Source organism: Sturnus vulgaris, chromosome 3, assembly GCF_052056855.1.
Source record: "Sturnus vulgaris isolate bStuVul1 chromosome 3, bStuVul1.hap1, whole genome shotgun sequence".
In the NCBI taxonomy this organism is placed as follows: Eukaryota; Metazoa; Chordata; class Aves; order Passeriformes; family Sturnidae; genus Sturnus; species Sturnus vulgaris.
This window is the reverse complement of record NC_142245.1, coordinates 54,246,844-54,263,508: the sequence shown is the minus strand read 5'-3', so window position 1 is coordinate 54,263,508 and position 16,665 is coordinate 54,246,844. Positions and strand designations below refer to the sequence as shown.

General features: G+C 42.7%; 2 protein-coding genes across 2 annotated transcripts in view; both read left to right on the top strand.

The window, feature by feature from the left end:
• Window positions 1–7,974, top strand: RSPH3 (radial spoke head 3). Its single transcript, XM_088162769.1, has 7 exons — window positions 1–549; window positions 1,829–1,970; window positions 2,492–2,637; window positions 3,216–3,419; window positions 4,573–4,735; window positions 5,783–5,869; window positions 7,284–7,974. Exons 1-7 carry the CDS (start codon window positions 1–3, stop codon window positions 7,472–7,474), a joined length of 1,482 nt encoding a protein of 493 aa, XP_088018895.1. The 3' UTR covers window positions 7,475–7,974.
• A 1,427-nt stretch (window positions 7,975–9,401) lies between these two features.
• The window catches only part of PLAGL1 (PLAG1 like zinc finger 1), a 44,482-nt gene continuing 37,218 nt past the window's right edge, over window positions 9,402–16,665 (top strand). The window contains exon 1 of the mRNA XM_014888643.2: window positions 9,402–9,487. The gene's annotated coding sequence lies outside the window, so the exon portion shown is untranslated. The remainder of the gene's footprint in view (window positions 9,488–16,665) is intronic.

The window sequence follows — 16,665 nt, the reverse complement described above, 5'->3', positions numbered from 1 at the left end:
ATGATCCTTAAGGAGCCTCCCAGCCCGAGCCACGCCGCGCTCCCCGCACCGCCCGCGGCCGCCAGCCCGCGCATGCGCGGCGCGTTGCCCGGGAGACGGACGCCGTTAGCGCTCCCTCAGGCGCGCCCGGCCCGCACGGAGCCGGGGCCGCCGCACGGAGCCCACCATGGTGCCCACCCGAGCGCCCGAACTGTCCGTGCCCGCCGACCTGCCCTACAGCTTCTACAGCCAGCCCCGCTCCCTAGGCTCCCGCCCCAAGTACCGAGAGCAGTCCAATGCCGCCGAGAAGTGAGTGCCGGTGTCCGGCGGGCCGCGCTGCCCTCCCCGGGCCGCTGCCCCGCTGCCCTCCGGTTTCCCCCTCGGCCCAGCTCCCTTCCCGAGGAGCGCAGCCCCCGCCGCCCTGCCTTTCTCCCGCTGGTCGGGGGGAAGCCGCAGCCGCCGCTGTCTGTGCTGTGCCGCAGGGAGAAGGTCCCGGTGCACTACTGCAACATCATGATCGACCCGAGAGTGGTGCGCGGAAACGTTCTGTCCGTCCGCCACCCGCCGCAGGTATGGGGGGTCTTTAAAGTGCATCATGCTGCAGTTTTGTTGGAAAGTCATAGGTAGGGCAGCAAAGCTGTTCCTCATCTATAATTTTAACTACCGGAGCTGTAATTTTACTTTCAGCGTTTTGCGTAGTCACAGGCTCTCGAGTTAAAACCTGTGTTAAGCAGCCTGTGACTGTTTCCAGCTCTTCTTTAAAGCACTTAGTTTCATATGAACTTCTGCAGTTCTGATTTTTTTACCCCCCATTAAGTATCTGATGCCTCTATTTTCCTTCTCCGTTTCCTTAGTGTAATGGCCCTGAGCACAAGTCATTACTTGATAATCTGTTACTATATGCAAGATGTCAGCAGGGAGAATTGCAGCTCTTGGGAAATTGAGTCGTGGGGTAGGCTTTGGTTTATCTTACCACAGAAGCAGAGCTAAACGGTCCAGCTGTATGCAAAAGCTGCTTGTGAGATTGCCAAAGTATTTTGTTTGTATTAGTGTTATAACCTGATATAATAGTAAATCATAAAATCTTAGAATGGTTTGGATTGAAAGAGACCCTAAAGATCATCTGGTATCAACCCCCTGCCATGGGCAAGGACATCTTTCACTGGTCCAGGTTGCTCGGAGTCCCACCCAAATGTGATACTTTTTTTTCAGAGAATATTTCTACATAGATAATTTGATCATATATGAATTTAAAGCAGTCTGTATCTTTAAAAGCTACTGGTTGAAAATAGCTTTGTGTTGTTCAGTAGCCATTTCTTAGAGTGAATTTTATGTAAGTTTTGTTTAAGAAATTCAAAGCTGATGCTTATCTTAATCTATAAGTAGAATATGGAACTTAAGTGTTATTATGAGTTTCTTTTATCAGCAATAAGTGGTCCTATAATTTTTATCTAGCAAACAATTCTGTTCATAATATGATAACTGGACTTAAGTCCATTAAGCCTCTCAAAATTTGAGAACATACCGTTTTAATATACTTTATCTAACAAAATTCTGTATACAATATTCACTTTCATATAAGAAATTAATTAATTCTTACTCTTAGTATGAGATGCCATTATTATGTGCCTGTAGACAGCTAGCATAACTTATTAATTTCATGCCATACAGTCTTTATGTCAACTGAAAATTTAGGGCCAGGACCCAGGAAAGTAAATCCAAAATACTAGATAGTCAGCATTAAAATCAAAGAGCAACCTTCATTTTTCTGTAGAGGCAATTGAGTATAATTTTCAAGTACAAAGTGTATTCTGTTTTGTGGGTTTTTTTGGTCTTCACCCCTGCTCAGAGTACTGAGCCCAGTACCCTTGAGGTTAAAAGGCAGAGGAGAGCACAGAAACAAGGACTGGCCAGAAGGCTTACACAAGAGCAAATTCGAACAGGAACGCCGGAGCCTGTGGAGGGCAGAGAACATGTTTATGTGCAGACAGGTAAAAGGCTGCATTTTTTTTGTATCTGTTTGAAAACAAAAGCTTGCTGATCTATATTCACTTGCTAAGTTGGTGATGAAGTTGGTAGAATCATACAGTTTAAAATCATAGAATGCTGGAACCAGAGGTTGTAAACTTGTCTAAGTAGTGACGTTTTCTCAGAAGGTCTATTTTTCAGTGTACATTCTTGAACAGTAGTCAAGACTGCTTCATTTATTCTTTCAATTTTCAGTATAATCAGAGAAATTTCATATATCCTTAAAATTAAAGGTTTAAAAACTTTTGTTTAAGGTGAACTACTGTTTTGGGAATCACTTCCATGAAGTGCACCTGACATTACAGAGAACACAGCATCAGATGCCTTTACGGCAAACTGACCTGAGAGTCCTTTTTTCTAAATTTATAGAAAACATTTTATTGCACTCTTTGGACGTAATTCAGAATGTAGAGTCATCAAAAACAGTTGAAGACTAAAATAAAAGGAATCCCACTTTGAGTATTCATTGTGCCTTTGTTTCTAGAGCTGTATTTGGAAGAGATTAGTGATCACATAATAGAGGTTGATGAAGAGTGTCAAACAGATGAATTTTTGGACAGACCACCCACTCCACTCTTCATACCAGCCAAAACAGGAAAAGATGTGGCCACGCAAATAGAAGAAGGAGAGGTATGAAGTCAGGTCCACAAGTGCTGTCAAAATATGTCTCCCATACAAAACACATTTCTGATGCAAAATTGAAGTAGAAATAGAAAGTAACTAAACCTCACAGAACATGCAAAAAAAAAAAAAAGCAACAAACCAAACCCCAAACCCAACTCACCAATGTCTGCTTTGAGATTAAGTGCAAAACTAAGGAAGATGTGTCTCCATGTGCACAGGTTCTGCTGCTTTCAGCTAAGCGATACAGTGTTGAGAAATGTTCTCTTCAGTAAAACATGTCCAGCCCAAGAAGGGACTGGGAACACAGAAACAGGGTCCAGGCAAGTGCTCAGCTTGTCCCTGGCAGTCCCCACAGGGGCTGTAGGAGGAAGTGTGTTGTCTCAGTCCAGCCCAGTCACCACTTAGCCCCCAGCAGCACTCATGATTCTCTCTGCCTTAGCTGACGCTGGTCCTCCACCTGTGCTTCTCCAGCCTGACTTTGGTACAAGGGCCTTGTTCGTCCTCTTTTTCTCCTTGCCAATCCTTGTTAAGAGTAATTGTGATCAAGGGATATTTATCTCTGTTTCTCTGACTCCCATCCTCAGTTGTTTGACTTTGATATTGAAGTTAAGCCAATCCTGGAAGTGTTGGTTGGGAAAACAGTTGAGCAGGCTTTGCTGGAAGTCATGGAGGAAGAAGAGCTGGCCCAGCTGTGGTCACATCAGCGTGCCTTCGCAGAGCTGCGTAATGCAGAGTTTGCTGAATTGCAGCGCTTGGAAGAGCAGGACAGGCGAATCAGGGAGGAGAAGGTAGGACTTCCTAAGAGCAAAACCTGTCAGAAAGGAGAAAAACATTTCCAGTACTGAACGACAGGCTATGATATCAGCTGGCTATGCCCAAAAGGGTACTGTCAGCTTTGATATACCTAAAAGCATTTTGATGACACACAGCTGCACTCTGCCACTTGTTGTCATACAACAGCACCACACTGTTGTGTTTATTTGGAGCAGTCATACTTGAGTGATTTGGTATAGTTGGACACCTGGTCAAAAGGCCAAAACCAACAGCATTTTCTTCTGTACCTGGTGCAGCTGTTTCTTAAGCCTTTTCATTATAATAAGTGCTAAACAAATAGTCAGAGGGCTTGGAAGTAAGAGACACCTCCTTGTCTTGAATACACGATGCATGCTGTACTCTGTGTACACACGTACATCTCAAGATTGCAAAATGTTATGCTATATTAGTAATATTTAGTAAATAAGAATAAACAGAAAAGGCAAGTCTTAATTAATTACTATTCATCAATCTTGTATAATTGTGTTTTCTAATGTTTTCCTGTACCAATTTGAGTTTCAATATTTTTGTACATGCAATAGGATATAATATGGGAAGATAAAAAGTTTGGGAAATACTTATCCAACTTCATCGCATTCCAAGGCAAATAATCAGCTTGATCTGCAATAGTAATAGCAATAGTAAATAGTATAGTAAATACTATATAGTATAGTATATATATATAGTGTATATATATAGTATAGTATATAGTATATATGACTATACTATTTAATAATAGTAAATAGTATAGTAATAGTAAAGCAAAAAGTAATGAGATTAATGTATACTAAAGCATCAGAGAAGGGTTTCATTTGGCCAGCTGCAATGCCCTTATTTTATAGACTTGCCAAAATCAGAAAAGGAATACTACAGAAATGTGTTTCCCTGTAATTTGGGGTATTTTAATACTCCACAGATTAAGTACAAACTTGCTTTCAAACACACTTTCATGTGAGGAATTTCAGTGGAAGTTAGAAGCTGCAAATACCAGGTAAAGATCATAATTATCTGTACTTTTTACTATCTTTGCTATTTATGGGACACACACTGTGATAATTCTTCAAAGTTTAGATCAAAGGAGTCACAGCTTAAAGCCTCTAAGTTTTACATGTATAATTGCCTTGACAGGAACGTCGCAGACTCGAGCACCTGGAAAAGCTGCGGAAACAGAAAGAGACTGCAGAGAAAATTGCAGCTCGGGCATTTGCTCAGCGTTACCTGGCTGATCTCATTCCTTCAGTCTTCAACAATCTTCATGAGAGTGGATTTTTTTATGACCCTATAGAAAGAGGTTTGTGTTGTTTTTTCTTTTTAAATATGTGAGCAAAGTAATATAAAGTTCAAAACAACCATAGCATATTATGCTATTATTTAGAATAATGTAATAAGACTTTATTTATTTACATTTGTGGTTGAACACAGAAAAGTTATTGGTCATCTGTACAAATCGTGAAGAATAAGCAAGACCTGACAGTGTGACAATGAGAAGAGCTACTTTGGAATTGGATAGAAATAAATGGGTGGTTAGACTTGGGAGAGACAGAGATCCAGATCGACATACTTGTATTTTTATAGAACAGACAAAGAAATCAGTATGTCATTCTGAATATTTTTTAATTATTATCAGAGCAAGGGACAAATTAGTAAATTAGAATTAGGCCCTGAAAAATAATTTTGGAATTGTGTATCAGTGACTTCCAAGCCCTTAGAATCAGCAGCATTTCTTATGAGCTACCTTGCTGCACCCTACTTCACCAGTCCACACGGGCACAGACCACAGCTTGCGAATGGTTACACTCTCACAAGGGTAAATCATGGAGTCAATGCAGAAACTGAGTGGGTTTTGCAGCCAGGGCAGGCTTTGGGATCACAGTATACAAAAAGTATAATTTGAGAAATACATAGGTAAGCAAGAGCTCCTTATTCAGACAGAACAAATGCTTTCAGCAGGCCAGAACCCAAATGTCTTTGGAAAGCAAGTCAGGAAATGTTATTCTCCTGACTTGTTCAGGATAGTTATTTGGATCTCGCTAGAGCATGACTGTATATCTCATCTGTGCTGAGCCCTTCAAAGGTGCCAGACCTCTTTGAAAATAACTGCAGTTGAGAGGACTCTGCTCTGAATCTATAATGATCATGAACCTCAGTAAGACAGGTTGGAGATAACAAACCAAACAGCATCTGAGAGATTTCATCTGACTCTTACAGGGCAAGTGCCTTTTGGCAGGAGGGGTTCATCCCTTAATTGTTGTAGCAAAAAAAACAGCCACTAAGTCCTGTTCGTCATCCTATTTAAAGTGATATTTTCCCTTTTTTTCTTCCTGCTAAATTCTTACAGATATTGAGACAGAATTTCTTCCATGGTTGATGTCAGAAGTGGAAAAAACACTACAGAAGAAGGTTCTAGGAAGGATGATGCTTGACTGTAAGTTACCAAATCCTGGAATATAATCTAGGCTACCTGATGTTCTTGACTGTTTTTTCGCTGGTCAGCACAAATGTCATGTTTATATGGTCACTGTGGCTTAAGGTAGGAAGTGTCATTTTAGGAAAAGCTCCAAATATCCACAGTTTTTTGTGCTGAGCGTTTTGTTTGTTTGTGTTTGTTGGTTTGGTTTTGTTTTTTTACTATATTAACATGTTTTAATGTTGGAAAACTACTACTACCTACAACTAAGTAACTGATTTTCAGTCTAAAACAATGGCAGTGTCATTCATGCTGCACTATCCACTCTCTTTTGACTTTATACTGTTTGAGGTTTGTTAATGCTGAGAGATACAACACATATATCAGGAACAGAATAGTTAAAGAACACAATTTTTTTTTTCTGCTATAAAGCTTCTATTTCCTCTGTATTACACAGCCACCACTGCTCTAGTGTTCTCTGTAGTGCACCTGATTGTGCCAGTGGGAACAGAAAAACCAATCTTGTTTACTGCCACATGTATACCATGAAAGTATCTTAATTTGCTTGTGTAAGCTCCCAGAGCTGTGGATTATTCTCCTATATGAAAGGAGGATGATGGCAGGCCATGGCTGACTGAGAAGGGAGGTGACCAATATCTTTTATCAAAACAAGGGCTTACCTCTTAATCAGTCAATAATCATGTCCTTGCTTTTGAGAGAGATTGAAATATCAGTCTTCTTTGGGCTAGTTCAAGCTAAATATTTGGGCTCTTTTATTAATTCAGAGGCTGTAGTTGAAACACCTGAAAAACCTGGATTCTGTCTTGTGTAGAAACACAAAAGTATGGTGTATGTGTGCCTAGCAGTGTGCTCCTAGATCAAACCACTTTTTACACTTGCATTACATCTTTATTCCTCTAGCTTCCCTCTTGCTGGGATTTTGGATTTGTATAAAAATTGTGTTTGCTTCTTTTGGTTTATTTTTAGTTTAATCAGGACCCTGAATTTTATTTATTAAGGTATAATATGATTTGGACAATTACAGCTGGTGTGTTAGGTATTTTATGCTGATACATGTGCCAGTATGTACACTCAAGGATCACTTCTTCACATAGCTCTTCAGAAGGAAGGAAAATTTCTCTTCTTTTAAGAAAAAATATTGTATGTGACTACTGAATAAACATCCCAGGGAGAATGGTGCTGCAGGATACAGTATTGATGAGAATATATATTGTATTTTTGTTAAATCTGTTTAAGTCTTTAACCAGATACCATTGTCTTGCTCCAGTCCTTAGGTATTTCTTCATTTTTAGAGTTATCTCAGAGTTCTTTTCCTATTTAAGGATTTATTCGTCAGTAATATATATAAAAAAAATCTCAAATTATAGGGTTTTTCTTCTGTGGTTGTAAGTGGTGCCTATCTCCGTTTCAGCCTTGATTCGTATGGTGGTTGAAAAACGCTTAGATGAATTTAGCCGTCCACCTCCATCTGATCAGACAGAGGCACCTGCTGAAGAGCCCAGGGAAACAGATGCAGCTCCCCAGGTGTCTGGTGAGGCAGATGCTGCTGACCAACCAGTTGAAGAGAAAGAAGAGACTGACCAACCTGTTGATGAGGAATAGCCTTCAGATTCCACCTCTTCTCAGTTAGAAGAATAAGGTCAAGAAGGAACAGCGGATTTGGAAACTGAGTAACAAACAGGCAAGTCATCAAGTAAACGGAGACCAGTGGCTTAGAAATAAAGAATTAATTCCTATCTATTTACAGGTATTGTGCCCTAGACATGCTGAAGGATGAACCTAAGCAACAGTAGAGCATTAAAACATGTTTTTCATGTGCTGGAATTGCTGATTTCAGGCTGCTAGAATCAAGAGAGAAGTTATTAGTGCAATGAATGGCACGGAAATTCTGTCTCCTTTTACACAATCCAATCCATCCAGACCTGGGAGGTTAAAAGTAATGCTGTCCCACACCCTGTGCTAGAAGGTCATGAGAAGGATCTTGAGAGCATCATAATAATTTTTACAAGTGCTTTGTATAATGTTCTTAGAACAATATTTCCTTACTTTCCTGATTTTGAAAGGTAGTTACTACAGCAATTAAATAAATTGCTTTTGACTCATGTTAGTCTTTCCTCACAAACTTGAATGGACATCTTAGCAGTTAATAGAACCAAAGTAGCTGTTCCTCAGGCTTGTCAGGTTCAGTGAGTTACCTGCATCAGGGAACTTCTGCCTGTGCAAAATCCTCCTCAGCATTCTCGTTTGGAGCCCCTCCTGGAGGTGAGGGGCTGGAGCTACACGCTAAGTCCAGTCTTGTAATCGTCCTTTCCTGGTCCTTCCTACGGGTTCACTGGAAACAGTACCAGGTATGACTGACAAAATGTGCCTTCACTGCCATGTGTAGTTAATTGTCCATTCACAGGCCAGTTCCCCAGGTGGGGCAGTCCCCCACACAGAAATACATCTGTGCTACATGCAGCAACACCATGTCGTTGCTAGATCAGTGTTCCCAGCCGCAGATGTCCCCGGCAGGCAGGTAGGGCCGCAGGCTGGATAGCTCTGCACCCACGGGGGCACGGGGGGTGCACGGGAGTCTGCAGCTCCTGGGTGTGTGCGTGCAGGGGGGAGCGGAGAGAGACCAGAGGGAGCGGGCGCTGCAGGCACTAGAGGGCAGGACAGCCCACGGCAATCCGGCTGGAGAAACGCGGGGAAGGACACTGCTGGTGTCACCTATTGCACATTGCACACCCTGCACTAGTGACGCCCGTCTGAACTTCCCTTCTCTGCTGAACCCCAACGGTGTCAAACTTTTGCAAAATTTACTCATTCATAGCATGAGGAACCAACATTTGAATCACCCAGTGCAGTCCACGCTGGCTCATAGAATGACAGAGTAGTTTGAGTTGGAAGGGGCCTTATAGATCATCTAGTCTAATCCCACGCCTGCCATGAGCAGGGACATTTTTCACTAGGTCAGGTTGCTCAAAGTCCCATCCAGCTTGGTGGTAACGGAGAAGGTGGAATCATCTCCTCCGGGTTGACCCGTGACAGTAGAAGAAACAGCCACTGGTCGCTTCAGGGGATGTGCACACACTGCCTTCCCCTTCAGCGTGCTGGGGTGCGAGTCTGCAACTGAAGCCCAAGTAAAGGAAGCAAAACGGGACGCTTGCAGGACATTCTAAATGCTGTGAGATGTCTTTCTGGGAAGCTGTTAACGACCAGCAGTGCAGGTCAGGACGTTCTGTGGATCCTTACAAGCACGGACAACTCCGCGGTCAAGGCAGAGGCAGTATTGGCGGCCGGAGAGCCTCGGCACCCGCACTCGCCTGAGAACAACCTTCCAGGAGCGCCGCCGCACAGCGAGCGCTCGGCGGCGGCGACGGCGGAGCTGCCCGCCCGGGCCAGGCGCTGCCCGGGGCTCCGCAGAGGCGGAGCGGGGAGGGGACGAGGCACGGCCGCCCCTCGTCCCGGCCCTCCCCCGGCCCGCCCGCTGCCGCCCCGCCGCCAGGCGTCTCCCCGGGGCCGGGCAGCGCCGCGGGGACGGGAGGAGCCGCCGCTGCCGCCACTGCCGCCGCTGCGCTCCCCGGCCCGGCGCTGGGGGAGCGGGCGGCCCCCGTGGAGCTGGGCCATGAGGTGAGCGGGGCTGGCGTGCGGGGCCGGGCCGGGGGTGCTCCGCCGTCCCGCAGCGGTCCGGGGCGCTCGGGGGAGCGGGGAGCCCGCTCCGGGCGGGGCGCTGGGGGCCGGGTGCCGACCACCGGGGCTGTGGGACCGGGCCCGCCGCTGCAGGAAAACTGTGCCGTAGTGTGTCCGCCTTCAGGAGACTTTCGTCTTTACTTGTTTTCCGCTTCTCCCCCTCGACCTTCCCCACGCCCCAGCCGCTGTGCAGGCTCTCCCGCTTGTTCTCCTGCAGCGCCGCTCACCAGAGCCCCGGGATGGGCGCCCGCCCCAGCCCCTCTTGCCTCTGGGCACAGAAAGGCCGCAGGACCGCGAATCTGGGGGAGGAGGGGACTTCTCCTCATCTCTCCTCTGCCCCTCTCCAGCCCCACGGTCCTCACAGGGCTTTCAAGGCAGAACGTGGGGCAGCGGGCGGTGCGGTGACCCGCGGCTGGCGGTGGCACCCCCGTTCAGAGAGACACGCGTCGTGGTCCGGGAGGTTTGTTCCCGCGTGGAAAAACTTCTGCGGCTCCAAAGGTGCGCCCGTCGCTCGCACACGGGTCTCGACTTCTGCATCAAAGCCCCCGCCGACAGAAGCCGCCGCAGCACGGTTTACATAGTTTTCCGTCTCTCTTCAGGAGGCTGACAGCTTGCCGAGGTCAAGCCTTGAGCTGTCGTTGACTCCTACGGGACACACGACTTTTTTTGGTTTTTTTTCCTGTGTGGAAAAGGGATTTACTACATTATAGGATTTGTTTTTTTCTTAACTTGGTTAAAATTTAACTTCCAGTTGTTTTTTTATTTCTCTGTTAGAAATTTCCATCCCTTAGTCAAATTACAGTTCATTTTTTAGACAGGTGGATATTGGACAGCCAAACTTTCTCTGAGGGCTGTTGCTTCCCTTGTCTGACTTTAACAGAGGTATGTTCCACCTTGGAATGCATGGCCAGTAAGGCAAGCTGCTTTTGTAGAATATACTTGAAGTAGTTGATAAAGCGCAAAAGTACTAGCTGCCTTTAAAATGTGAGTTTAAACACAATCTTCCAACCTCAGCTGATATTTTTAATTTATAAAGGACTATATAGGACAGAATCCAAGCCATGTTTTTGGTATACAATATCTCTACATACATGTTTTTCTGTGGCCACTTTGTCTAACGTGATGAGGATCTTAGTGAATACATATAAATGACACAAACGCTCTCTTTCCAGGAACCAGTAGGAGAGGATGTGCCTGGCATTATTACCGGGAGATTAGCAAATCCAGCTCTGACAGAATGGGGAAGAGGTTCCCAATCTGAGCACTCAGACTGGATTGCATTGCAGTTGTAAAATTAACATCAGCAGCATTTGGTTATCACAAAGATTAGAAGAAAATCTGTCTGTTTAAGTCTGAGATACCTAATTACATGCAGCAGCACAAGGTGTCAAGCAGTCCTGTCCCTTCTTGGCACCTTGCAAGAGTGACCCTTTTTTCTTGTGAGGTCTTCAGTGTGCCAGTGACCCTGCAACATCTCTGCTGTGCTCTGACCCTTCATCGGGGAGAAATAAAGATGCTGGCATTGGGAATTTCCCTTCACTTGTCTTTCCCGTCCCTGTTGGTTTGGAGAAGCAGTGCAAGGAGCACCGCTCCGCCTCTGTGCGTGGGGAGTGGTCACACTGCACGCTGCAAAATGGGGCTGTGCAGGGCAGGTGGCTCTGCGTGGAACACAGGGAGTTGTGCTAAACAGAAATACAGGTACAGTCACAGGATCGGTGACAAACTGTGTTTTTATTCCTCGATATTGTGTGCATTTGCTGCTCTGGTGCCACTCTATGTGCAGTATATTTTCCACTATTAGTGTGTTACTTGTTCTAAATTGTAAGTCAAAGCAGTCAGAATCTCATTCGCAAACCTAACGGGAGCTGGTATAGATCCTGGAGTACCATAACTGTGTAATGGACTGACTGCCACTGCTCTTTGAATTGTTCAGTGCTCTGACATGTAAATAGGACCTGGTTGTTCTGATCATGCAGATGCTGAATATTGATAATAGGATTATTAGTGTAAGAAGCAGAAGATGGGATGAGTGGGAATAAAAGAGAGAAATAAGAGTAGAAGTCCCTCTGGGCCTGTGTATCAGAGTGAGAACAGTAGTGGGAGGTTTGGAGAGTTTGGTACAAAAAATCACACAAATACAAGAAAATAATTATTTCCTAAAGGGGACCATTAAATCATGTAGTTTATTCTCTAAGTTTAACCAGGACAAGTCACAAATTCATGCTCTCTAAATAAAGGCAATGACTTCTATTTCCTCTAATTTCTGTAATTTTCTCTGCATCAAGAACCTCCTTGTTGAGAAGTTCTGTGAGCACTTGTATGTCTTCTCTCAGTGCCTGCCCTTCTGCCAGGACTCGGTGGAAAGGAAGCATCGTAAGATAATTCCGCTCCCCTTTATTATTGAGACACATTTAATCTACAGCATATTTCCAGGGATCTGATCTGCTGTCCCTCCCTCAAATTCCTAATTTCTTGACTGATGATTAAACCCCAAAAAACATTGACCCCTACCCTGCCCATAAGTGAATACACATGCTATACTTAAGGCAGTCAGTGCTGGCATTGTAAGTTTGATGTGTTTGAGCACTTGACCTTACACCTAACTTTATAAATCTGAATCGTCCTCTTCAGTAAGAGCAACCTGGCTCACAAGATGTTTTCAAAACAAGAGTATTGCCAGCTAGTTCCCTACTGGCCCCTCCGAGCTTTTATTTTAAGATGTTCCTGCTTTGAAAGATAAGCATGAGGCAAACAAGACTGCTCCAAACACCAAGGGAACAGCAGTCACACACTTCTACTTTAGCCTGTGCCACCGTGCAGGCGGCTGCATCATTTAATTGTCACTAAACCCAGAAGAATCTGTTTGTTCTTTTCTTGCGTGTGTGGAAAGAAGTAGGAAATCTCTTTGAATGATGCCAAGGATACTGCTATTTTGTGATAGCTAGCAGGAAATAACAAGAGTTAGGACAAAAAGAAGGTCAGTTGACTTGAATTCTGAATGGGAAAATATTGAAAGTTGATCATAAAATTTAATCGCGCACGTATCCTGGGGATAATAAAATAAATACTTTGCTTCCAATTTTACTATTTTGCTGGCTTGTCTCTATGTTCCAATGTATCCTTCTGTATATCGGCTATTTGCAATTTTCTGTGAAAGTATGTTTTGGGTTCCAAATGTCTCTGGATGACAATTCAGAAGCAAGAGTTATTTCCAATGGACGTTATTGTCTGTTTCTCATATTTCCTCTTTTTTCTTGCTTTTTCTGCTTGTACTGATTGATCTTTTGTAAAATGGCATGATTTGCAGTGCTAAATAAGGATCAAGGATGCCTCTGTAAACTAGTTCTGTCTTGGAGTAGATCAAGAGTAGATCTGCTTTTATCTCTCTATTTTGCACCTAGGGCACTATTTTAGTAGAAGCTATTTCACAAACAACTTGGGATAGAAAAATATAAGCTTAGGAAAGCACTTAGGAAAATATTAGTGTAGCAGTATCTAACCTGTGTTAACATGCGTAACACCAAGCAAATGTAGTGCATTGAGCAATATTAAACTTTGCTCTTCTACTCACTCTCTTGTTTCCAGGTTCCTATTGCTCTTAATGGTGTTGAGGGACTCTTGAGGAGAAGCGAGGATGTCTTGTGCAAGAGTGACACGTGTCTTTCAGAGAGAACTGCAACAGCAAGAGTCCCATGCGATTTTTTTGGTCATAAACTGTCACTGCAATTTTGTTAGTATACTTTTAGCTAGAATATTATTTCAATCACTGCAGCTGTAAAATGTGATGGACAACTTTGGTTTGTCCTGTTCTGCAGAAATAAGTAACTTTAGATTCAGTATGGTTTTTTTAAAGGTTACGATTAATGCACTGTAAAACTGAGCAACAAACAAGTTATTTATATAGCATTAGAATTCTGTTTTGCCAGTGCCTTGACAAGTTGATGCCCAAAGAAGACACCAAGTGTCTAATCATTATATTGTCCTGCAATAATAAGCAGCGGAAGGGCCTGTGAAGCACATATTAAAGACATAACTAAAGTAATTCAATGCTTATTTTGTCCCCAGACAGGAAGACATGATATTACTTCTTTTCTGGGTGGAATTATCTCTAGAGTCACGGTCACAGATATAGCATACAAAGAACCAAAAGGAGTTTGAAAAGAAGGGGAGATGCTGAACAAAGATCTGGAAAGAGGGAGTAAGCAAGAGGGAGAGGGAAGGTGATGAAATGCTGAAAGTATTGGCTGAGAGAAAGAAGTTACTAAAAGCATAACTGATGCTTGATTGGCATAACAAAAGAGAGGCTCATAGATAGGAGTACAAAACCCCCTGAGATTTGTTTTCTAATTACAAGTTCTATTTTAATTCAGTTTTCATTTAGTCTTAGCAACCTTTGTAATGCTCCAGAAATGTTCCATATATATTCTAGGATGCTTTCTGGCTTCTGTTTTTTTTCTTTTTTATGTGCTGAGAGTCACCTGGATCATTGAGTAAGGAAAAGACATTAAACCCTTTTAAAGTGATAAAGACAAACCAAGAAGATGTAGCATAATCTTTTTCTGCTTCAACTGCACTTAGGTATCTCAGCAATCACCTGTATTAATTAGGCAAGTGACTTAATATCTCTCACAGTGAGGAAGAGCAGCAGATGATTTGCCTGCTGAAACACTATGTTTTTGTATTCTCGGGGCTCATCCAAGAAAAGACCAGGGCTGCTGGCCAGAATGAGTCCAAATGCACTATGAGAAAACCACTCCTCCCTCTTTCAGTGGAAGAGTAATTTGAAAACTAGCACATGAGGTATCCTGAATAGATGCATCATTTGCTTCCTGTAAACCTGGCAGCCAGATAGCCCTTCTTCATTCCAGCGGTGCTAGGCACTGGAAAGAGATCCCTCGGTGTTGGTCCTCAGTGGTGGATGCCAATAAAAGTAAGAATCAGGTGAGGATTTCCACAATTAGGCTGTTAGACCCCAAACGAAGGTGAGTGAAACTTCTCTTGTCCAGAGAAGGGCAGCAGAGCTGGTGAAGGTTTGGAACACAGGTGTTATGAGAAGCAGCTGAGGGAGCTTGGGGTGTTTAGCCTGGAGAAAAGGAGGCTCAAGGGAGATCTGAATCTCTACAGCTGCCTGAAAGGAGGCTGTAGCCCAGTGGGGTTGGTCTCTTGTGCCAGGAAACCAGAAACAGGACAAGAAGACATTGTCTCAAGATGGCTCACAGGAGTTTTAGGTTAGACATTAGGAAGAAATTCTTCCCAGAAGTGATTAGACATTGGCATGGACTGCCAGCGGAGGTGGTGGAGTCACTGTGCCTGGAGGTGTTTGATGAAAGGCTGGATATGGCACTTAGTGCCATGGTCTAGTGGACATGGTGGTAATTGGTCATGTTGCATTCAATGATCAGAGGTCTTTTCTCACTTAGTTGATTCTGTGATTCTGTTACTAACAATTTCAGCAAAATGTAGCACAGCCTGGAGCACCAATTCATCACAAGCCAGTGAAACTGATACGAGTCTGCAAAATGTTTTGGTTTCAGTTAACTCAGGGCATTCAGGCAAAAATAAGTTTACTGGAAATATTTTGACTTGTTCATGACTCACTTGTTTTTACAAACCTAACACTCCTTTCCTCACAAAGCGAGTAAATATGCAGGCAGAGAAAACGCATTTACTATAAAATCTGTGATACCAAAATTCTGCAGTTCTGAAAGATATTCTCAGCTTGTCCTTACTCAAAACCATTTGAGGGGGTCACGGAGCTGTTCTTGTGGTGACACTCACTATGTCTTGACTTGGAAACATGTTACTTTGGATTTCTAGTTTTGCTTAGAACAAAAGATTGACGAGGCATTTTGCTTCTCTTTGGGGTTGCAGATGGATCATAATGATATTCTTGTCACTGGTTGTGCCCAGCAAGGCTTCTGGACCTTATTACTTCTCACATAGCAGCTGCCAGAGACAAGAATAATTTTCACACTTGGAAATCATCTTTACTTGACTTGTGAACATTTACATGCTGTTCTTTCTAAAATACTCTTAGTGAAAGTGATAGAAGGAATTGTCTCCCTTTTTAATCATTGAATTTGCTATACAGATTTTTCACTGAGTCTGTGGAGGGTTTTGGCTTGTAAAAATGCCTAATTTTTAGGCATTTATTGAATGAAAAGAAGAAAAGCAGCCCTGGCCAAAACAGAGAGACTGACAAGATAGAAAACAAAACAAGGATGAATGGGAGATTAAATTGCTTTCCACCCTTTGTCTTACTCTAATAGAAAAGATAAGACTTGAAATGATTTTGTTTTTCCTTGAAGTTGTTCTTATTGTTTCAGCTGTTTGTCAGTGTTTATGCCTGAATCTCAGGCATAAACAAGTAAACACTTGTTTATAAACACTTCAAGTCTTTGCAGGCTTCAAGACCTATACAGCCAAATATTTACAGATTTTTAGAATCTCTAACAAAGATGAAATGCTGGATTACAGGGTGTATACTACGATGTTAGAGGTCATCAAAGTGACCTGATTGAGAGTGGGTTGTGGTCTCAGTCCTTTCAAAAATAAAATTATCAGATTTTATTAAATTTTTCATACCACTTTTACTAACATCAAAAATCTCAGAAATATAAAATAATTTTAAAATTAGACATTGTCTAAAATAAAATAAATATGGACTTCTTAAACTGGTAGAAAACAGATAATATAAGTAAGATTGTTTTAAATATTTTTTACCCAAGTCAAAAAAGCAGTTCATGAAATAGTTGAAGACAAGGTAGAATTAGTGTCTTTTTCTGATCTGTAAAAATATCAGCAGAACATATTACTTTGAAAATTTTTACTTGTCAAATTCACTGATTTTTTAGACTGTATAAGTATGAATTATCTTTGTGGTCAGTGATTTACACTGATAACTTTATAAATTTATTAAGTAATCATCTAATTTATTAAGTAATCATCTAAGGGTCTAAAGACCCTTAGTCAGGTTATAATTTTTAATATTAAATTCCAGCTTGCTAGCAAAAATTGTAGCACATCTACTTAGGTGTTATGGTTGCTGTCATAATTTTAGTAATATATTTGGATCCCAGAATCTGAAATGGCAGTAAATTTTAATATTACGTGTTTTG

Coding starts and splice junctions, on each gene's coding strand:
- RSPH3 (XM_088162769.1), top strand. CDS start 1: ATGATCCTTAAGGAGCCTCCCAGCCCGAGCCACGCCGCGCTCCCCGCA. Junction 2,638..3,215: donor CGCAAATAGAAGAAGGAGAG/GTATGAAGTCAG, acceptor TCCCATCCTCAG/TTGTTTGACTTTGATATTGA. Junction 4,736..5,782: donor TTATGACCCTATAGAAAGAG/GTTTGTGTTGTT, acceptor AAATTCTTACAG/ATATTGAGACAGAATTTCTT.